The sequence below is a fragment of the Trachurus japonicus genome, chromosome 10, assembly GCF_045865225.1.
Source record: "Trachurus japonicus isolate A0001 chromosome 10, Traja_1.0".
Classification (NCBI taxonomy): Eukaryota; Metazoa; Chordata; class Actinopteri; order Carangiformes; family Carangidae; genus Trachurus; species Trachurus japonicus.
The window spans coordinates 33,242,849-33,259,648 of NC_140916.1; the positions used below are offsets into that span (position 1 = coordinate 33,242,849).

At 45.4% G+C, this 16,800-nt stretch overlaps 2 protein-coding genes and 1 pseudogene across 3 annotated transcripts in view; 1 reads left to right on the top strand and 2 right to left on the bottom strand.

The window, feature by feature from the left end:
* Window positions 1-16,800, bottom strand: part of hspa9 (heat shock protein family A (Hsp70) member 9) — a 353,332-nt gene that overhangs the window by 168,092 nt on the left and 168,440 nt on the right. The gene's annotated exons all lie outside the window — the stretch shown is intronic.
* The window catches only part of LOC146980301 (sodium channel protein type 4 subunit alpha B-like), a 40,277-nt gene that overhangs the window by 22,129 nt on the left and 1,348 nt on the right, over window positions 1-16,800 (bottom strand). The window contains exons 2-14 of one of the 2 annotated variants that reach the window (XM_085788568.1): window positions 10,198-10,327; window positions 9,505-9,642; window positions 7,417-7,535; window positions 6,268-6,354; window positions 5,967-6,095; window positions 5,355-5,443; window positions 3,159-3,347; window positions 2,371-2,439; window positions 2,213-2,276; window positions 1,252-1,393; window positions 453-662; window positions 301-352; window positions 7-203 (exon numbers count right to left, since the gene is read on the bottom strand). In XM_085788568.1, the coding sequence (XP_085644694.1) occupies window positions 7-203; window positions 301-352; window positions 453-662; window positions 1,252-1,393; window positions 2,213-2,276; window positions 2,371-2,439; window positions 3,159-3,347; window positions 5,355-5,443; window positions 5,967-6,095; window positions 6,268-6,354; window positions 7,417-7,535; window positions 9,505-9,642; window positions 10,198-10,327 (1,615 nt within the window). Of the gene's footprint in view, window positions 1-6; window positions 204-300; window positions 353-452; window positions 663-1,251; window positions 1,394-2,212; window positions 2,277-2,370; window positions 2,440-3,158; window positions 3,348-5,354; window positions 5,444-5,966; window positions 6,096-6,267; window positions 6,373-7,416; window positions 7,536-9,504; window positions 9,643-10,197; window positions 10,328-16,800 lie in introns of those variants that run through there. The other variant, XM_085788567.1, reaches the window with a different exon arrangement.
* LOC146980302 (uncharacterized) lies at window positions 2,457-3,116 on the top strand (annotated as a pseudogene).

Below are 16,800 nucleotides of genomic sequence, written 5' to 3' on the forward strand. Positions count from 1 at the left end.
ACTGACCAGCTGTGAGACGGCCATGTGCTCCTCGAACTCTATCGTCATTGGATAATGCTCCATGGCCATGAACACGGTGTTGAGGACGAGGCAGACGACGACGATGAGGTCAAAGAACGGGTTTGAGACAAAGGTGTGGAGCTGCTGCCGCCAGCAACCACAGCAGGTCCATGTCAGGAAGGACACGCAGCACCGACGACACCCTGCAAGAGACACAGCTGTCTTCTGCCTGTCCTCTGACTCTCCACACGAGACAACACGATGCATTATGGGTCCTCAGGTGTGTGTGTCTGTGTGTACCTCCCACAGCCGAGTGTTGTTCTTCATGGCTCTTTGTTGCTGCAGCTGAGCTCTTCAACACACAGACACACGTCTTTGTATTATTATTATTATTATTATTATGATCTGAGATTGAGCTGCATTCTAACAAATCAAAGACTCTCAGCTCCTACCTCCTCCTCCTCCTCCTCCCTCCTCTTCATCACCTCCTGGATCTTATTGAACTCGTCTTCTCTCTGTTCAGCCTCGGTGACCTCAGCTCTGTCCTTCTCAACAAGCGCCATGGCAACCACGGCCAGTATGACACTGAAGAGGAAGAATGAGCTGGAGAAGCAGAGGAGCAGGAAAACGATGACAGGGGGTTTACCTGCTGCCTGGAACATCTGTAGAGAGACAGACAGGTGAGACAGAGACAGGTTGTCAAGTTTATACTTTGAGGAGCCATAAAGAAATGTCTGCCATGTGTTTTCTTTATATAAGTGATGACTGCGCACGCTGGTAATCGCACCACTCTGCGTACATGAACACCTCACGTAGTTGTTCTGTGTTCCATTAACTCAATAAAATGAAATGGCCAAATATGTGAGGCGTTTATGTAAGATCAATTTCCGGTTGCGTAGTATCAGAATATGCGAGCGCGCATGTGAACTCTTAACATTTGTCAAACAGTGACAGACGCACGCACAACAACATTTACTAAATTAGGGGCATCGTTTGGCTCAGTTGGTCGAGCAGGCGCCCCATGTGCAGAGGCTGTAGTCCTCGCCGCAGCCGGCCCCGTATCGAATCCTGACTCAGGTGGCCCTTTGCTGCATGTCTGTCTCTCTACTACTACGCTATCAATTAAAGGCAAAATCCCTCCACCCAAAAAAATATACTTAATACAGTATTTACTCAGTTAATCATGCACGCACTCCGCTTATTTTGATATCGATGGAACCTCATAGTGCGTGTGTGTGTGTGTGTGGTCACCAGGGTGGCCAGGTCTTCCCAGGTGTCCTGCATCATGATGCAGAGGACATTGAGCAGGGACCAGCCGATGGAGTCATAGTTGGTGAATCCATAGTCAGGGTTTGACTGAGTCTTCAAACAGGTGAAGCCTTCAGGACACACCCTAAACAGTCACATGACCATCATTCAGTGCACAATACATACAGCTCTAGGGTTATATACACCTGGAACACCTGGAACGCCTATATACACCTGGAACAATTATATTCACCTGGAACACCTATATACACCTGGAATAACTACACCTGGAACACCTTTATACACCTGGAACAATTATATTCACCTGGAACACCTATACACACCTGGAATAACTACACCTGGAACACCTTTATACACCTGGAACAATTATATTCACCTGGAACACCTATATACACCTGGAATAACTACACCTGGAACACCTTTATACACCTGGAACAATTATATTCACCTGGAACACCTATATACACCTGGAATAACTACACCTGGAACACCTTTATACACCTGGAACAATTATATTCACCTGGAACACCTATATACACCTGGAATAACTACACCTGGAACACCTTTATACACCTGGAACAATTATATTCACCTGGAACACCTATACACACCTGGAATAACTACACCTGGAACACCTTTATACACCTGGAACAATTATATTCACCTGGAACACCTATATACACCTGGAATAACTACACCTGGAACACCTTTATACACCTGGAACAATTATATTCACCTGGAACACCTATATACACCTGGGGTAACTACTGTATATACACCTGGAACACCTTTATACACCTGGAACAATTAAATTCACCTGGAACACGTGTGTCATATCCACAGTATCACCTGTATCTTTTCTATATGTTGTTGTTGTTGTTGTTGTTGTTGTTGACAATAGTATCAGTAGTACTCAAAGTCAGAGTGGATCCCAAAAACGTACCTGGCATCAGAAGCGTTTCCACACCGCAAAGCATTTAAGGGACAAGGGAGGGAGTATTGATTTGCTGTCAAGTAATCAGACAGACAGGTAATCAGACTGACAGGTAATTAGACAGGTGAGCAGACAGACAGGTAAACAAATAGACATCATCCTCTTACATTTGTTGTTGATGTATGTGTCGAAGTTGAACCTGAACGGCGTCTCGACTGGCCCTGTGTCATCGTAGGCTGAGGTAATCAGACAGACAGGTGAGCAGACAGACAGGTAATCAGATAGGCAGGTAAACAGACAGGTGAGCAGACAGACAGGTGAGCAGACAGACAGGTAATCAGATAGGCAGGTAAACAGACAGGTGAGCAGACAGACAGGTAATCAGACAGACAGGTGAGCAGACAGACAGGTGAGCAGACAGACAGGTAATCAGATAGACAGGTAATCAGACAGGTAATCGGACAGACAGGTGAGCAGACAGACAGGTGAGCAGACAGACAGACAGATGAGCAGACAGGTGAGCAGACAGACAGACAGATGAGCAGACAGGTGAGCAGACAGACAGACAGATGAGCAGACAGACAGACAGACAGACAGACAGACAGACAGACAGACAGACAGACAGACAGGTAATCAGATAGACAGGTGTTCAGACAGACAGGTGATCAGACAGGTGAGCAGACAGACAGACAGGTGAGCAGACAGACAGACAGACAGACAGACAGACAGACAGACAGACAGACAGACAGACAGACAGACAGACAGACAGACAGACAGACAGACAGACAGACAGACAGACAGACAGACAGACAGACAGACAGGTGAGCAGACAGACAGACAGGTGAGCAGACAGACAGATGAGCAGACAGGTGAGCAGACAGACAGACAGACAGACAGACAGGTAATCAGATAGACAGGTGATCAGACAGGTGAGCAGACAGACAGGTGGTCTTACACATGGTGTATGCGTATGGGTAATATTCAGTCATGTTAACGGGCCACATGACACAGCTGTTCTTCAGATTTCCCATGAAGTATTGTAGACCAATCACAGACAAGAGTCCGAACACCAGCACCATCAGGATGACAACCGCAGCCAATCTCCTCAGTGATTGGACGAGAGCTCCAACAGTCATCTTCACACCTGAACAGTTTGAGAGGGTTGAAGATAAAACCTGTGAAGGGGGCACACTCACACACATACACAGACATACACAGACAGACACACACACACACAGATGCTTGCTGTTGTCCATCGAAGCCGACGATGACGTCCACTTCCATCTTAACGGTGGGTCTTCTGATGGCTATATAACCCTATCCTGGATGCACAGGTCCTGTTGCAAGTGGGACAGGTGTATGTAGTAGTGGTGTTGCTGTCTGTTCTCTGTCTTTTTTGTTGCATCCGGACCGTCCTCCCCTCCTCTAGTGTTTGGGTCCCACTGAGGCACAGCTGCCGCCAGGTGTCTCGGTCGGCGGCCATGCTCTCCAGCTCCCCAGATTTGATGCTGCACTTTTTTTTTTTTTTTTAAGTATATTTTTTGGCTTTTTGCCTTTATTTGATAGCTCAGTGAGATCTACAGGAAAGGGGGAGGCAGAGAGAGGGGGAATGACATGCAGGAAAGGTCTGCCCGACGCGGGATTCGAACCGGGGACGCCTGCGTTGAGGACTGTAGCGGCCGCTTTAACCACTGCACCACGCACCGCCCCGATGCTGCACTTTTTAAGTGCTATTTTCCTCTGGTTCTTTGAATCGCTTCTTCTGCCCTCCAGCAGATCGGCGACCGTGGTGTAACTGACCATAAAGGACTTTTGGGGCATCCGTATCACATGCCCTAGCCACCGCAGCTGATGGTGAGTGATGGTGGCCTCAACGCTCTTGCAGCCTGTCCTCTTGAGGATCTCAGTGTGAGGCACTCGATCACGCCAAGTGATTCCCAAAATACGCTGAAGACGGCGGATGTGAAACTGCTCCAGGGACTTAACTTGGCGATTATACGTGACCCAGTCGGCCTCACAGCTGTAGTGAAGGGTGGTGATGCAGACGGCCTGGTAGACGGCTACTTTTGTGTCAAGATGTAGGTTCTTGTTTTGAAAGACCCAACGCCTGAGTCTCCCAAATGCAGCTGATGCTTGCTGAACCCTGTTCTGGACTTAGTTATCAATGCTGTTGTCTTAACCGAGGATGCTCCCCAGGTATGTGAATGATGATACGACAGACAGTTGTTTATTGGCGACAGTAAAGATGGGGAGTGTAGGAGGGGTGTTGGTGCTCCACTGGCAAACAACCTCTGTTTTGACAGTGTTGATGGTCAGTCCCATCCTACTGTATGCCTTAACTGCTGCATTGAGGACAGCCTGGAGGTCTTCTGGGGTGTGAGCCACCAGGGTGCAATCATCTGCGTATTGAAGCTCAAGGACCCTTTCATTGTGCAGCTTCGTAGTTGCTTGTAGCCTCCTGATGTTAAATAGGTTACCGTCTAGCCTATAAGCGACTGACATCCCGCTGCTGTCCTGAATTTCCTGATGGAGAAGCCGGGTGACACATATGAGGAAGATGTTGAAGAGCACAGGGGCAAGAACACACCCCTGCCTGACCCCTGTGCACACGGGAAAGGAGGCAGACTCCTGTCCCCCTATTGTCACCCGAGCATTCATACCATCATGGAACTGCTGGAGGATGTTCACAAACTTGTTTGGACATCCAAACTTAAGGAGGATATTCCATAGGAGGTCTCTTTGCACAGTGTCAAAGGCTTTGGAGAGATCGACGAAGGCCATAAAGAGATTCTGATGTTGCTCCCTGCACTTTTCCTGAAGCTGCCGGGCTGTGAAGACCATGTCGACTGTGCTCCTGTTCTTTCTAAAGCTGCTCTGTGATTCTGGGAGTAATGGCTCTGCGATGTTGCTAATCATCCTCTTACCAGCAGTAGCGAGGAGTGAAATGCCTCTGTGGTTGCCACCTTTGTTCTTGTAAATGGTGATAATGTTGGCATCTCTCCATTGCTGTGGGATGTGTTCACTGGTCCAGACTTTGGTGATGTATTGGTGTAACACTCTTATGCAGAGGTTAACACACACACACACACACACACACACACACACACACACACACACACACACACACACACACACACACACACACAGTGACCTGTGTAGACTGAGATCATCTTCAGCGCCCGGGGAACGATCCTCAGCACCGCCGCCTTCTCCAGGTCGACCACGTCAGGGATTAGAAACCTGGAACAAGCACACCTTCATCATCATCATCAGTTCTTCACTGACGCTTGCGGACCGCGGTGCGAGCGCCTCGGTCCTGACCGCGTCACTGTCCTGCTCACATAACGTTAACGCACACCCTCGAGGGTAATATGTAAGGGGTAATGCCTTTCGTTCGCGTCAGACGGTTCACGCCTCAGCGTCGTCCATTAATTTCTGATAATGGACACCTCGTCGGGCATTATCCCCTACTTAATGGACACCCCGCAGCCAATCAGAATCGAGTATTCACCCAGACCATGGTATAATGCTTAAATAACCCTCGAGGGTAATATATCCAACGAAATATTCAGCTCCAGGCCATATTTTATTTTCACCTTGGTTACAACTAGTGTCTCTCTGACTATACGTTACACTTACGGAAGGAAACGGCCTCTTGGCTAAATCGGGGCAGTTTACAGCATTGATTAGTGTCTATCTGTAGTGTTATTGATTAGTATCTGTAGTGTTATTGATTAGTGTCTGTAGTGTTATTGATTATTACGCGGTGCTGACGACCAGGACGTCCAGCCAGTTCCACGGGTCTCTGAGGAAGGTGAAGCGTCCGATGCAGAATCCTCTGGCCATGACCTTTATGATGACCTCACAGATGTAGACCACTGTGAACACGTACCTGAACACGCACAACATGATCAGTGTATAGAAAATATATGTACTGTATATACATCAATAAAAACAACGTAAACAAACATTGTCCTCTGTCCTTATCTCCTATGTCCTTGTCTCCTCTGTCCTTATCTCCTCTGTCCTCGTCTCCTCTGTCTGCGTGTGTGTGTGCTACTCACTCTGCTATCCTCGATGCTGAAGAGTAACTCATCATCATGAAGACACAGTTGGTCACGACCGTCAACAAGATGAACAAACGGAACCAAGTTTTGGTTTAAGGAACAAAAACAAGTCAGTCAACAGTCAGTCGGTCAACAGCCTGTCGGTCAACAGCCTGTCGGTCAACAGTCAGTCGGTCAACAGCCTGTCGGTCAACAGTCAGTCAACAGTCAGTCGGTCAACAGTCAGTCGGTCAACAGCCTGTCGGTCAACAGTCAGTCGGTCAACAGTCAGTCAGTCAACAGCCTGTCGGTCAACAGTCAGTCAGTCAACAGTCAGTCAACAGTCAGTCGGTCAACAGCCTGTCGGTCAACAGTCAGTCGGTCAACAGCCTGTCGGTCAACAGCCTGTCGGTCAACAGTCAGTCGGTCAACAGCCTGTCAGTCAACAGTCAGTCGGTCAACAGTCAGTCGGTCAACAGCCTGTCAGTCAACAGTCAGTCGGTCAACAGTCAGTCAGTCAACAGCCTGTCGGTCAACAGTCAGTCAGTCAACAGTCAGTCGGTCAACAGCCTGTCGGTCAACAGTCAGTCAGTCAACAGTCAGTCAGTCAACAGCCTGTCGGTCAACAGCCTGTCGGTCAACAGCCTGTCGGTCAACAGCCTGTCGGTCAACAGTCAGTCAGTCAACAGCCTGTCAGTCAACAGTCAGTCGGTCAACAGCCTGTCGGTCAACAGTCAGTCGGTCAACAGTCAGTCGGTCAACAGTCAGTCGGTCAACAGCCTGTCGGTCAACAGCCTGTCGGTCAACAGCCTGTCGGTCAACAGCCTGTCGGTCAACAGCCTGTCGGTCAACAGCCTGTCGGTCAACAGTCAGTCAGTCAACAGCCTGTCAGTCAACAGTCAGTCGGTCAACAGCCTGTCAGTCAACAGTCAGTCGGTCAACAGTCAGTCGGTCAACAGCCTGTCAGTCAACAGCCTGTCGGTCAACAGCCTGTCGGTCAACAGCCTGTCGGTCAACAGCCTGTCGGTCAACAGCCTGTCGGTCAACAGCCTGTCGGTCAACAGTCAGTCGGTCAACAGTCAGTCGGTCAACAGCCTGTCGGTCAACAGCCTGTCGGTCAACAGCCTGTCGGTCAACAGCCTGTCGGTCATGTGACATAAAGGATATGAGTGAGTGAGGATCCCGATGGCAGCCTTCCTCACTGGACTGAGTGGACTCAACAGGACACAGGGTGAGCCAGCATCAAACCTGTGGACGACGTTTCCTTCACTGAGCACGATGAACGTCTGCAGGGGTCAGAGGTCAGAGGTCGGTACCTGGAACAAGATCGGTTCCAGACGCTTCTGCGCAAGCGCTATTTTACGACAGGCATACCGGTCTTTGCTGTACTGAGTGTGATTCGCTCCAACCGAAAACCAGTGGTTTTGGTGAAAATGACCCTGGCGATTTTCAAAGATTTGTAACCCCCGCAGGTGTTGAAAAAGTTTTTTTTGACCAAAAATCAAATTTCTCCAAATTCGGATATGTCATCTGGGGGGCCGAGGGGAGTCCAACGCACATAGGCAAATTTCAAAAAAATTTAACCCGCGGGGTTGTCAAATTCTTCTTTTTTTTTTTTACCAAAAATTTAAATTTCTCCAAACTCGGCTATATCATCTGGGGGTCCAAGGAGAGTCCAAGGCAGAAGTTTGGTTGAAATCGGGCCAGTGGTTTTGGAGAAAATGACCGAGGCGATTTTCAAAGGTTTTTAACCCTGGGTGTCGAATTCTGTTGTTTAGACTCCCTAACCCTTATGTCATTGTTTTGGACTCTTGTTTTCTTCAGTTCCTGTTTTATTTTGTAGTTCAGTTCTTGTGCATTTGTTCTAGTGTTACTTCCTTTATTTCCCCTCCACACTCTCCTTGCACACCGTCAGCCCTGCCCGGCTCCTTGTGTGTCTCCACCAATCAGCTTTCTTTGCCCTCCTGTCTCCTCACCTGTTGCTTGTTGCTTTGATTAGTTCTGTTGTATTTATGCTGCATTCAATTGCACTCGGAACTCGGAAAGATCCGACCTCCGAATCGGAAAAATGCAATAGAACGGCCCTTGAAGTTGGAACTCCAACTCGGGAACTCGGGTAGGATCCAAGCAGCCCGAGTCGGTTGGAATTACGTCACAGCAATATGGCGTCGCACACCGCGAGGGGTATTTATTTATTTAGGCTATTTATTTTCCAACCTAGACATTTAAGCAAGAGAGAAGTTATGGAAAAGGGAATATAGCCTAGTTCCACGCGTACTGCAGCAAGAGTTGAATCTGCACGGCTCGCTATGACGCATGCAGGATTCCATGTGTTGCAGAAGTGGCGTTTCTCTTTCCCTCTCTCCCCCAAGCAGCTAATGTTCTTCCCCAGCAGTACTTTTTGATGCTCGAAAGACATCAGTTTACTGTGGCCGGCCATGTTTTCCGAGGTTGCAATGAAACGCATTTACCTCGGAAGTCAGACCCGGATCTTTCCGAGTTCCGAGTGCAATCGAACGCATCATTAGTGTCTGATTCTTGTTTATGTCATGGTGTTCTGTTCGCCTGCTTGCTTTGGGTTTAATAAACACCTGCCATCATGACTCATAATAAATGGATGCAGGATGTATTGCAGTGCTTTAGAGATGTTTAGTCTCTCCTTGAAAGGTTCCTCACGCAGCTTCTACAAGATGTGGCAGCCCTTCGTCACATACATCGACTCTTTTGGTCAGTATTGGTACTATTAGTCTCAATCTCATTTTAAATGTATGAACGCAGCGACTAGTGATGTGCGGATCGATACTGAAATATCGATACTTCCGATACCAGGTCTGTGTGCTCAAAAATCGATTCTCAAATGAAAATATCGATACTTTTGATACTTCATACTTGTGGTAATGTATATCATTAACAGGAACATGGTGGAAAGTAACTAAACTATTGAGACCTTGTCTAAATGACATGCAGTCCACCCGCTGCTCACTCAACAGTCAGTCTGTCTCAGTCTGTGTAGAGGCCACTACCTTAATATACTTAGGAGTTTAAAATAAATAGATACATATGTTACTCTGATGTCTTGTATCCTTAGGAAGCTATGACTTTAAATACACTACTTTTTTTTTTTAGATTTACCACATTAGGTGTATTTGCACAAAGTATCGGTATCGGATCGGTATCACCGAGATACCAGCCTGAATTTTACTCAGTATTGGATCGGAAAGCAAATTTGTGGTATCGAACATCACTAACAGCGACCTTGTGTGATTGGCGGGAGGGATCCAGCTCCTCCAATGGGGTGTTGAGGAGTTCAGGGGGCGGGTCTCCGTATATGAAGGGGAGGGGCTTCTCAGCCTCAAGGTGAATAGGTTGTTCAGGTGGGCCTCTCTCTTCCACCTGTCAATCAGAGAGAAGTTGAGCCGTGAGCTGGAGGGACAACATGAGTTATAGTCAACACTGGTCATTATTGATCCCTCAGTACTGCACTGCAAAAACTCAAAATCTTTCCAAGAATATTCGTCTTATTTCTTGTCAAAATGTCTCATTTCTAGTCAAAACTAATCTCTTTTACTTAAAATAAGACTCATCAAAAATGAACTTGTTTTCAGATCATTTTCACTTGTTTCAAACTAATTTTCACTTGAAATAAGTAGAAAAATCTGCCAGTGAAAGCAAGTTGTGTTGTGCTTGTAATAAGAAAGAAAGACTTGATCCAGTATCAGATTTTTCTACTTATTTCAAGTGCAAATATGTTTGAAATAAGTAAAAGTGTCTTAAAAACAAGCTACTTTTAAGTATAATGAGATCTGTTTTGACTAGAAATAAGACAAATATTCTTGGTAAGAGTTTGAGTTTTTGCAGTGTGGTAACTCACACCTGATCAATGCGCTCCGTATTGATCAATGCGCTCCGTATTGATCAATGCGCTCCGTATTGATCAATGTTTTGTACCTCTTTGTTCTTCTCCAGCGAGGCCGACGTGAAACGTCTGAAAACCTCCGTCCCAACAGGAGGCAGCAGAGACACCATCCTGACATCATGCAGCTCTGCACGAACTGTACTGTCACCTAGCAACCGCTTCCTGTGGGAAAGGGAGGGGGGGCATTGAGTCAGAACACCATAGCACTGGTCAAAGTCTCTATCGATCTCCTTATAGCCTCATTGTATCCCACAATTCACCGCACCGGAATGTAGCGGACATCCGATGGTCACTAAAGGTGCATTCACACCAGACCTTTTGTTTTTGTCGCTGTCGCTCGTGTCGCTCCAAAAAAATCGCTCTGTCACTCAGCTGCAGTCGCTCGTCAGTTTGTAACAATACAACAGATTGCTCTGATGATGTCATTCAAGCGATTCCAGTGAATTTCACCTCGCTCGGAGTCGCTCTTTTCTTCCCGTTTGTGTTGGTCCAGCATGGCTTGTACCCAGGGTTTAAAATTAGCACCCGCCACTCGCCAAATGCGGGTAAAAATATGTTTTGGCGAGTAAAATTATTAGGTCACTCGCCATTGGCCGGCAGCTGGAATATGCCAACTTCACTTAATTGTCATCATAAATACTGAACAGTGAAACGAACACAGTTTACAGCTACAGGAGATCTACTGACTGTGTTTCGAATGTCAGAGTTGTCCCTCGTTATCCTCCGTGATTCAACATTCAAGAAATGTATCAAGTTTTCTGCTGTAACGTTTGCGTTCAGTCGGTCATTCAGAGGAGGCGGTCAGAAGCGAGCGACGTTAGCTTGTGGTAACGTGTTTATGTGGCGACACATCACGATGGTGAGAGGCAGGGTTAGCAGGGTTACCACATGTCTCCGACAATATATCATCCTGTATTTGCAAATTAAATAACCCCGTCTTGTTTTGCATCAATACGGGACCGGGTGTGTCTCATATTTCCGAGTTAACTTGAATGCAGCATCACCTCACTCGCAATCCTGTGAAGAGGTGCCGACTCTGCCCGTGATCAGGTGAAACCGGTGAAAGTCTGCGTTCTGTTCTGATCATAGACGAGAGTGGGAGAGATTCAAACACTGGGCTCTATAGTGTCGGTGACACTCTGGGCCATAAAGTATACCCCCGCAGCCCCCGCCCGTAAAGCCGGGTTTCCACCGAATCAACAGTCTTTTTTTTTTTTTTTTACCGCAACATATGATTAACGTCATGATAACTTATGTATTTTGGCTGTTCAAACTTCCACAGTCCATAGTTCTCTTTGTTTAATATTTCAAGAGACTTTTGGTTAAGTAACCATGGACGGCTCCTAGACAGGAGACTCGGATACAGGTATTAATCTGTAAAATATAGGCTAGTGCTGTAAAAACAACAATGTTGTGTTGCTGTTTTTGATCTGGAAAGTTGTGTGCTTCTATAGGCTACTGTAGGATGAACAGTAGGCAATCTATATTTTAAAAAAAACATGTGTTCACACGACTTATTCAGTCTGAATTAAATGGAAGTTTCAAAACTCACATCACTATATCTTCCTCTGAAAGCCTATTTATGTAATGTCTGTTGTCATTCCATCAGCTAATCTAAACCTATTTTTTTTTTAAAATATATATATATTTATTATCAATTTAGTTTAGGAGAGAGGTGTGTTGTTAAGGCAGCTACCTAACTATAATGCAATGGGGAAAACACTGCTGATTTTAATGACTTTGTGTTGTGAGCAGTTCAGTGGCCGGTGAAAACATATTTTGGCCGGTAACATTTTTGAGGTCAAAAAGTTAATTTTATACCCTGTGGGAAGTCCCACAAGCGCCGTACAACGTCAAGCCGGCTTTACTCTGCCGGACTGGTGGAGTTGTATTACGTTTCCATGATTTCAGTAGTTTGTCATAGTTACGCATAGATTACGTCAGCCGATCAAGCGACTGACGGCCAGAGACTTGGGATTTCTCATCTCGAGGTCGCTCGGTCGCTGTCACTCGGAGCCCCAGCGATTTTCCGACTGAGCGATTAAACGCTCAATCGCTCGTTTGCATTGACTTAACATGTAAACTTGTCGCCAGCGAGAAAAACACAAGGTCTGGTGTGAACGCAGGTTAACCAAAGCAAGATATCCCATAATACTAGTTGAGAGAACCATGAAGAGTGGGAACAAACCGCAGGCTGAACTGGACTGTGAGGATCTTTTTTACTTTTATTTGGCTTGTGGCTTCTTCAGGCTCAGTTTATTCCGCCACCTCTACTGTCGCCGTGCACGGGCATTTCTCCATTTTCTGTTATCCCATCATGCATTGCGGTCACAGATCACGGTCAACATTGATCTGCAATGTTTTAATTATGCTTTTCACTAGATAAAATACTCCCCTGCCTAACTCCATTGCATACATTGAATGGGGCAGATATGGAATCCCCCCATTTCACGTACAAATACCAAAAAACCTAAATTCTTATAAGAGATATGGGAACTCCTCTATTTTGCAATTTATAAAATCATTTTTCATGATTCACACGATCAAAGGCCTTAGAGACATCAATAAAACAAATCCAAAATCTCTTCAAGAGTGTCACGGTGGTGGGAATGCAGGACCCAAATGCAGACAGGTTCAGTGCAAAAAAGGGATTTATTATGAACTCACACGTAGTACGGGAACACAGGAGCATGAAGCCACGGGGACAAACGACAATGAAGATTTGATTTGATTTGATTTGATTTGGATCCTCATTAGCTGATGTAGTTTACATCAACTATTCTTCCTGGAGTCCGATCAGTGTAACAATAAAAATAATTTTAAGATTTACATAGACAACATACAGTATGTAAAAGTAACAGCATATAGCCAATAATCTAAACAAACATCTAATCAGACATAGAGACACATGTTTGGGGGATCATCACACATATACAGTGTCAAAACACACACTCAGATACAGCGACACACACAGGAAATAGATCATTTATGGGTACACTACAACCTTTTGTGAGCTGCCATTAGGTGTTTTTTCACCTGTTTTTTGAAACTGACCTTGCTCTGGGTTTTAGAGATGTAACCCAGAAGAGAATTCCATTCAACAATGGCTCTGTAGAGCACTGTTTGTTGTTTGAAGTTGGTTTTTGCTTTTGGAACACAGTATTTACCACTAATTGCATGTCTGGTGGAATATGAGTGTGTATCAGCACTGAGTGTAAGTTGTTCATAGACAATCAGGGATTTTAGAATAATGTCTCTCACAAAGGAGATTAGAGATGATTGTAACCTTGCATCTACTTTCAGCCAGTCAAGTTGGACATGCATGTCATTAATGTTGGATCTTAACGTACAGTCAAGGGCAACGCGAGCTGCTCTGTTCTGAGCCCGTTGTAGCTTCCCTAAATTAGTTTTCGATGTTCCCGACCACACCATTGCACAGTAATGAGCAGGGAGCACACAGGAAGACAGGACAAGGACTTCAAAATAAAACAGGAAACTAGGACAAAGACACAGACCATGACACAACACAGAACTTCAAAATAAAACAGGAACTAAACTAAGTAGGGACCCACAAGGTATCCATGTACCCTGTGTAGCAAAACTTTGTATTTTAGGGATATACCCAGATTGCTTTTCTGTTAACTCTAAGTGTAAGACTCTGATCAGCTTTGGCCTCCTGCAGGCCAGGAGGATGGTTGCTTTGTCTTGGAGAAACACTTAAATATCATCTACACAATCTTGGATTAGAGAGATGGCAATGTGTGTTACATTAGAAAAGCTAACTTTTGTAATCAGGGGTAAAGTACAAGAATTTGAATAAGTGTGGGCACCCTTAATGAACTTTCTCAAGCAACAATAGATTATATTTATCTGTAGAGCTATTCTGTGTGTGACAATTTTATTGTATTTTATCTTATTCTATTTTATTTATTATTGTTATTATTTTACGTGGGTATGTATGTTTGTGTGCGTGTTTATCTTTTCTGTATGTATGTGTATGCAGCAAGGTAGTTTTGACTTCTTTTTCTCTAATTCAGTTAGTTTTAATTAGTTTTTAGAGCGGGTTTGCTAGTTTTAGTTAGTTTTTATTAGTTTTAGTATTAGTTTTAGTTTTTTCATACCTTGGGTTATTTGTTAGTTGAATGATTCAAAAAGATCAGAGCAAGTATTGTGTAATAAAACTCAAAAGATACCATTTAATTTTTTTTTTTTACATACCAGTACAGTAAAGTAACAATAGGCTTACAGTAGCCTACCTCACATGTTGTATTGTATTTAACATAAAGTAGCATAAAGTGAACACAGCAAACACACACACACCTGAACCGGGCTCTACAAACGGGAACTGCCCACTGGTCCGACCTCCCATTGGTTCGACCTCCCGTTACTCCGACAAAATCAACCACAAGTCGGACCAATAGGAGGTCGAACCAATGGGTGGTCCCGTTAGTTCGAACTGTCATCGCTACTTTGTGACAAGCTCTTCCATTGATAGGAGCATGCAGCTTTCTCTCTCTCTCTCTCTCTCTCTACGCACATCACACACATACACGCGCGGCCCAGAATATCACCATATTCAGTCAGAGAGCCAGATCATGTCAGATCGCGCACAACCATCATAAATGCTGATCAAGATGTGTAAACTGATAATCAAAGCCCCCCCTCCCAGAGTACAGAGTAAAAGAAATACACTTTTTTTTCTCTCCCCCCCTCCGCTCGAGCACGGCTGAACCTGGCCGGCTTGAGCTCACTTCACGGGTGCGAGCCTGCTGCAGCCGCCGCTGCTGCTGGCAGCAGACTGAGAGAGAGAGAAGAAAAAAAAGTAAATTTGGCTTTGGTTAGGTTCAGGCAATGAAGAAAGGAGTTGGTTAAGTTTAGTAAAAACAGCAGGTAGAGGCTAGACAGGCTGGAAGCATAATGAGCCTTATATGTTATTAATATGAAGTGCTTGTTTTGCAGTTAATTATGCACATGATCCGTTTGATCCCAGAAAGGAAAAAAGGATCAATGCGCAGCCCCTGTTTCCTTTCTGATTGCGTCCGTCTGTCTGTTCGGAGTGGGAGAAAGAGACAGAGAACCCAACCCACCTGTCTGTAATGTAAGTTTGATTTGATATGAGTGTCAAGGTTTAATTACGGACACTAATGAGCGCGCAGCAGTGCGTAAAAGTCGTGCGTAATGACAGCTCCTCGTTGGTGAAACACAATAAACTGCACCTCTTCTTCCACGTGTGTCTTATTGACAGGTGGAGCCTATATGAATAATGATATAAATGCATAGTGAACGGTAAAAATGGAGAGTTGGACTAATGCTAATAACTAGTTCAGTTTGAACTAATGAGGACCTCCCATTAGTTCGAACTCTCATTACTCAGATTGTTGGACCAATGGGAGTTCGAACCAATGGGAGGTCGAACTAATGGGAGGTCGGACCAGTGCCATGGACCCCTACAAACACTGCTGCGCATATCATGCCACGTAGCAATGGGACTCAATAGCCTACTGCACAGCTGATAATATTGTCGGGACCCCGCAGTAATGTTCTTGTTATGATGTTTAAGTTGTGTGATTTCTGACTGTCAATGTGTATGGTACGGGCCAGGCAGGTTGGATGAGAAGCTGAGGGGCCGGGGTGAGTGTGAGGAAGACAGCTGTGTGTGTGTGTGTGTGTGTGTGTGTGTGTGTGTGTGTGTGTGGGTGTCTGTAGGTGAGTGAGTGAGGAGGAGCAGAGGAGGAAGTGAGAGCTGTCAGATAAGTTTGTGTTATGTTGTTGTAGTTACGTCGGGTCGGAGGCTACAATATCAATAACAACGTGTGCTTAACATCGACGTTGGACGCGAAATAGCCGCGGAGCGAAGCCAGTTTCCTTTCGGTGCTGTTAACCGACTGTGCCAGATGCGCCAGAGCGCGCACCTCTGTGCCAAGCTCGTGTGTTTATTCATGAGCGCGAGAGAGATTAACACACACATTCACACAGGCTACACACACATACGGGCTACACATAGCCTACACATACCCACAGACACACAGCTGAGGGGCCGAGGCGCAGCACGGAGAAATGCATCTGGTGGCTCAACCTGGTCAGTGGGTGCACCGAACACCCACGGAATCGGCGCCTATGCCTGAATCGATTTCATATCAATCCGAAATTGACAAGGACGAAAACTAAGGGAATTTTATCTATAATTTCAGTACGTTTTAGTTAGTTTTGTAAACACACAATACAGTTTCAGTTAGTTATCGTTTTTTCATTTGATTATAGTTTTTATTTATTTCAGTTAACGAAAACGTTTTTTCAATTCTAGTTTTCGTCATTTCGTTCGTTTTCGTTAACGATAATAACCTTGGTATGCAGCGAGGTTCACCTGCATCTCATTGTGCAACTTGTGTGGCATTATGTCAATGTGCTTTGTATGTTCTTATTGGAAATGAATAAAAACATTGTTTAAAAAAAAAACAGGGACCCACAAAAGGACAAGACGAGACAGACAAGGAACACCAAAGGGACTAAAGAAACCAAGAAACGAGAAGCCAAATTAACAAAAAACCGAGCCACTGTGTGGCGGCAAACTCAGGTCCATGACAGTACCCCCCCCAGGGACTGGCTTCCAGTCAGCCCAAACAGCACCGACCAGG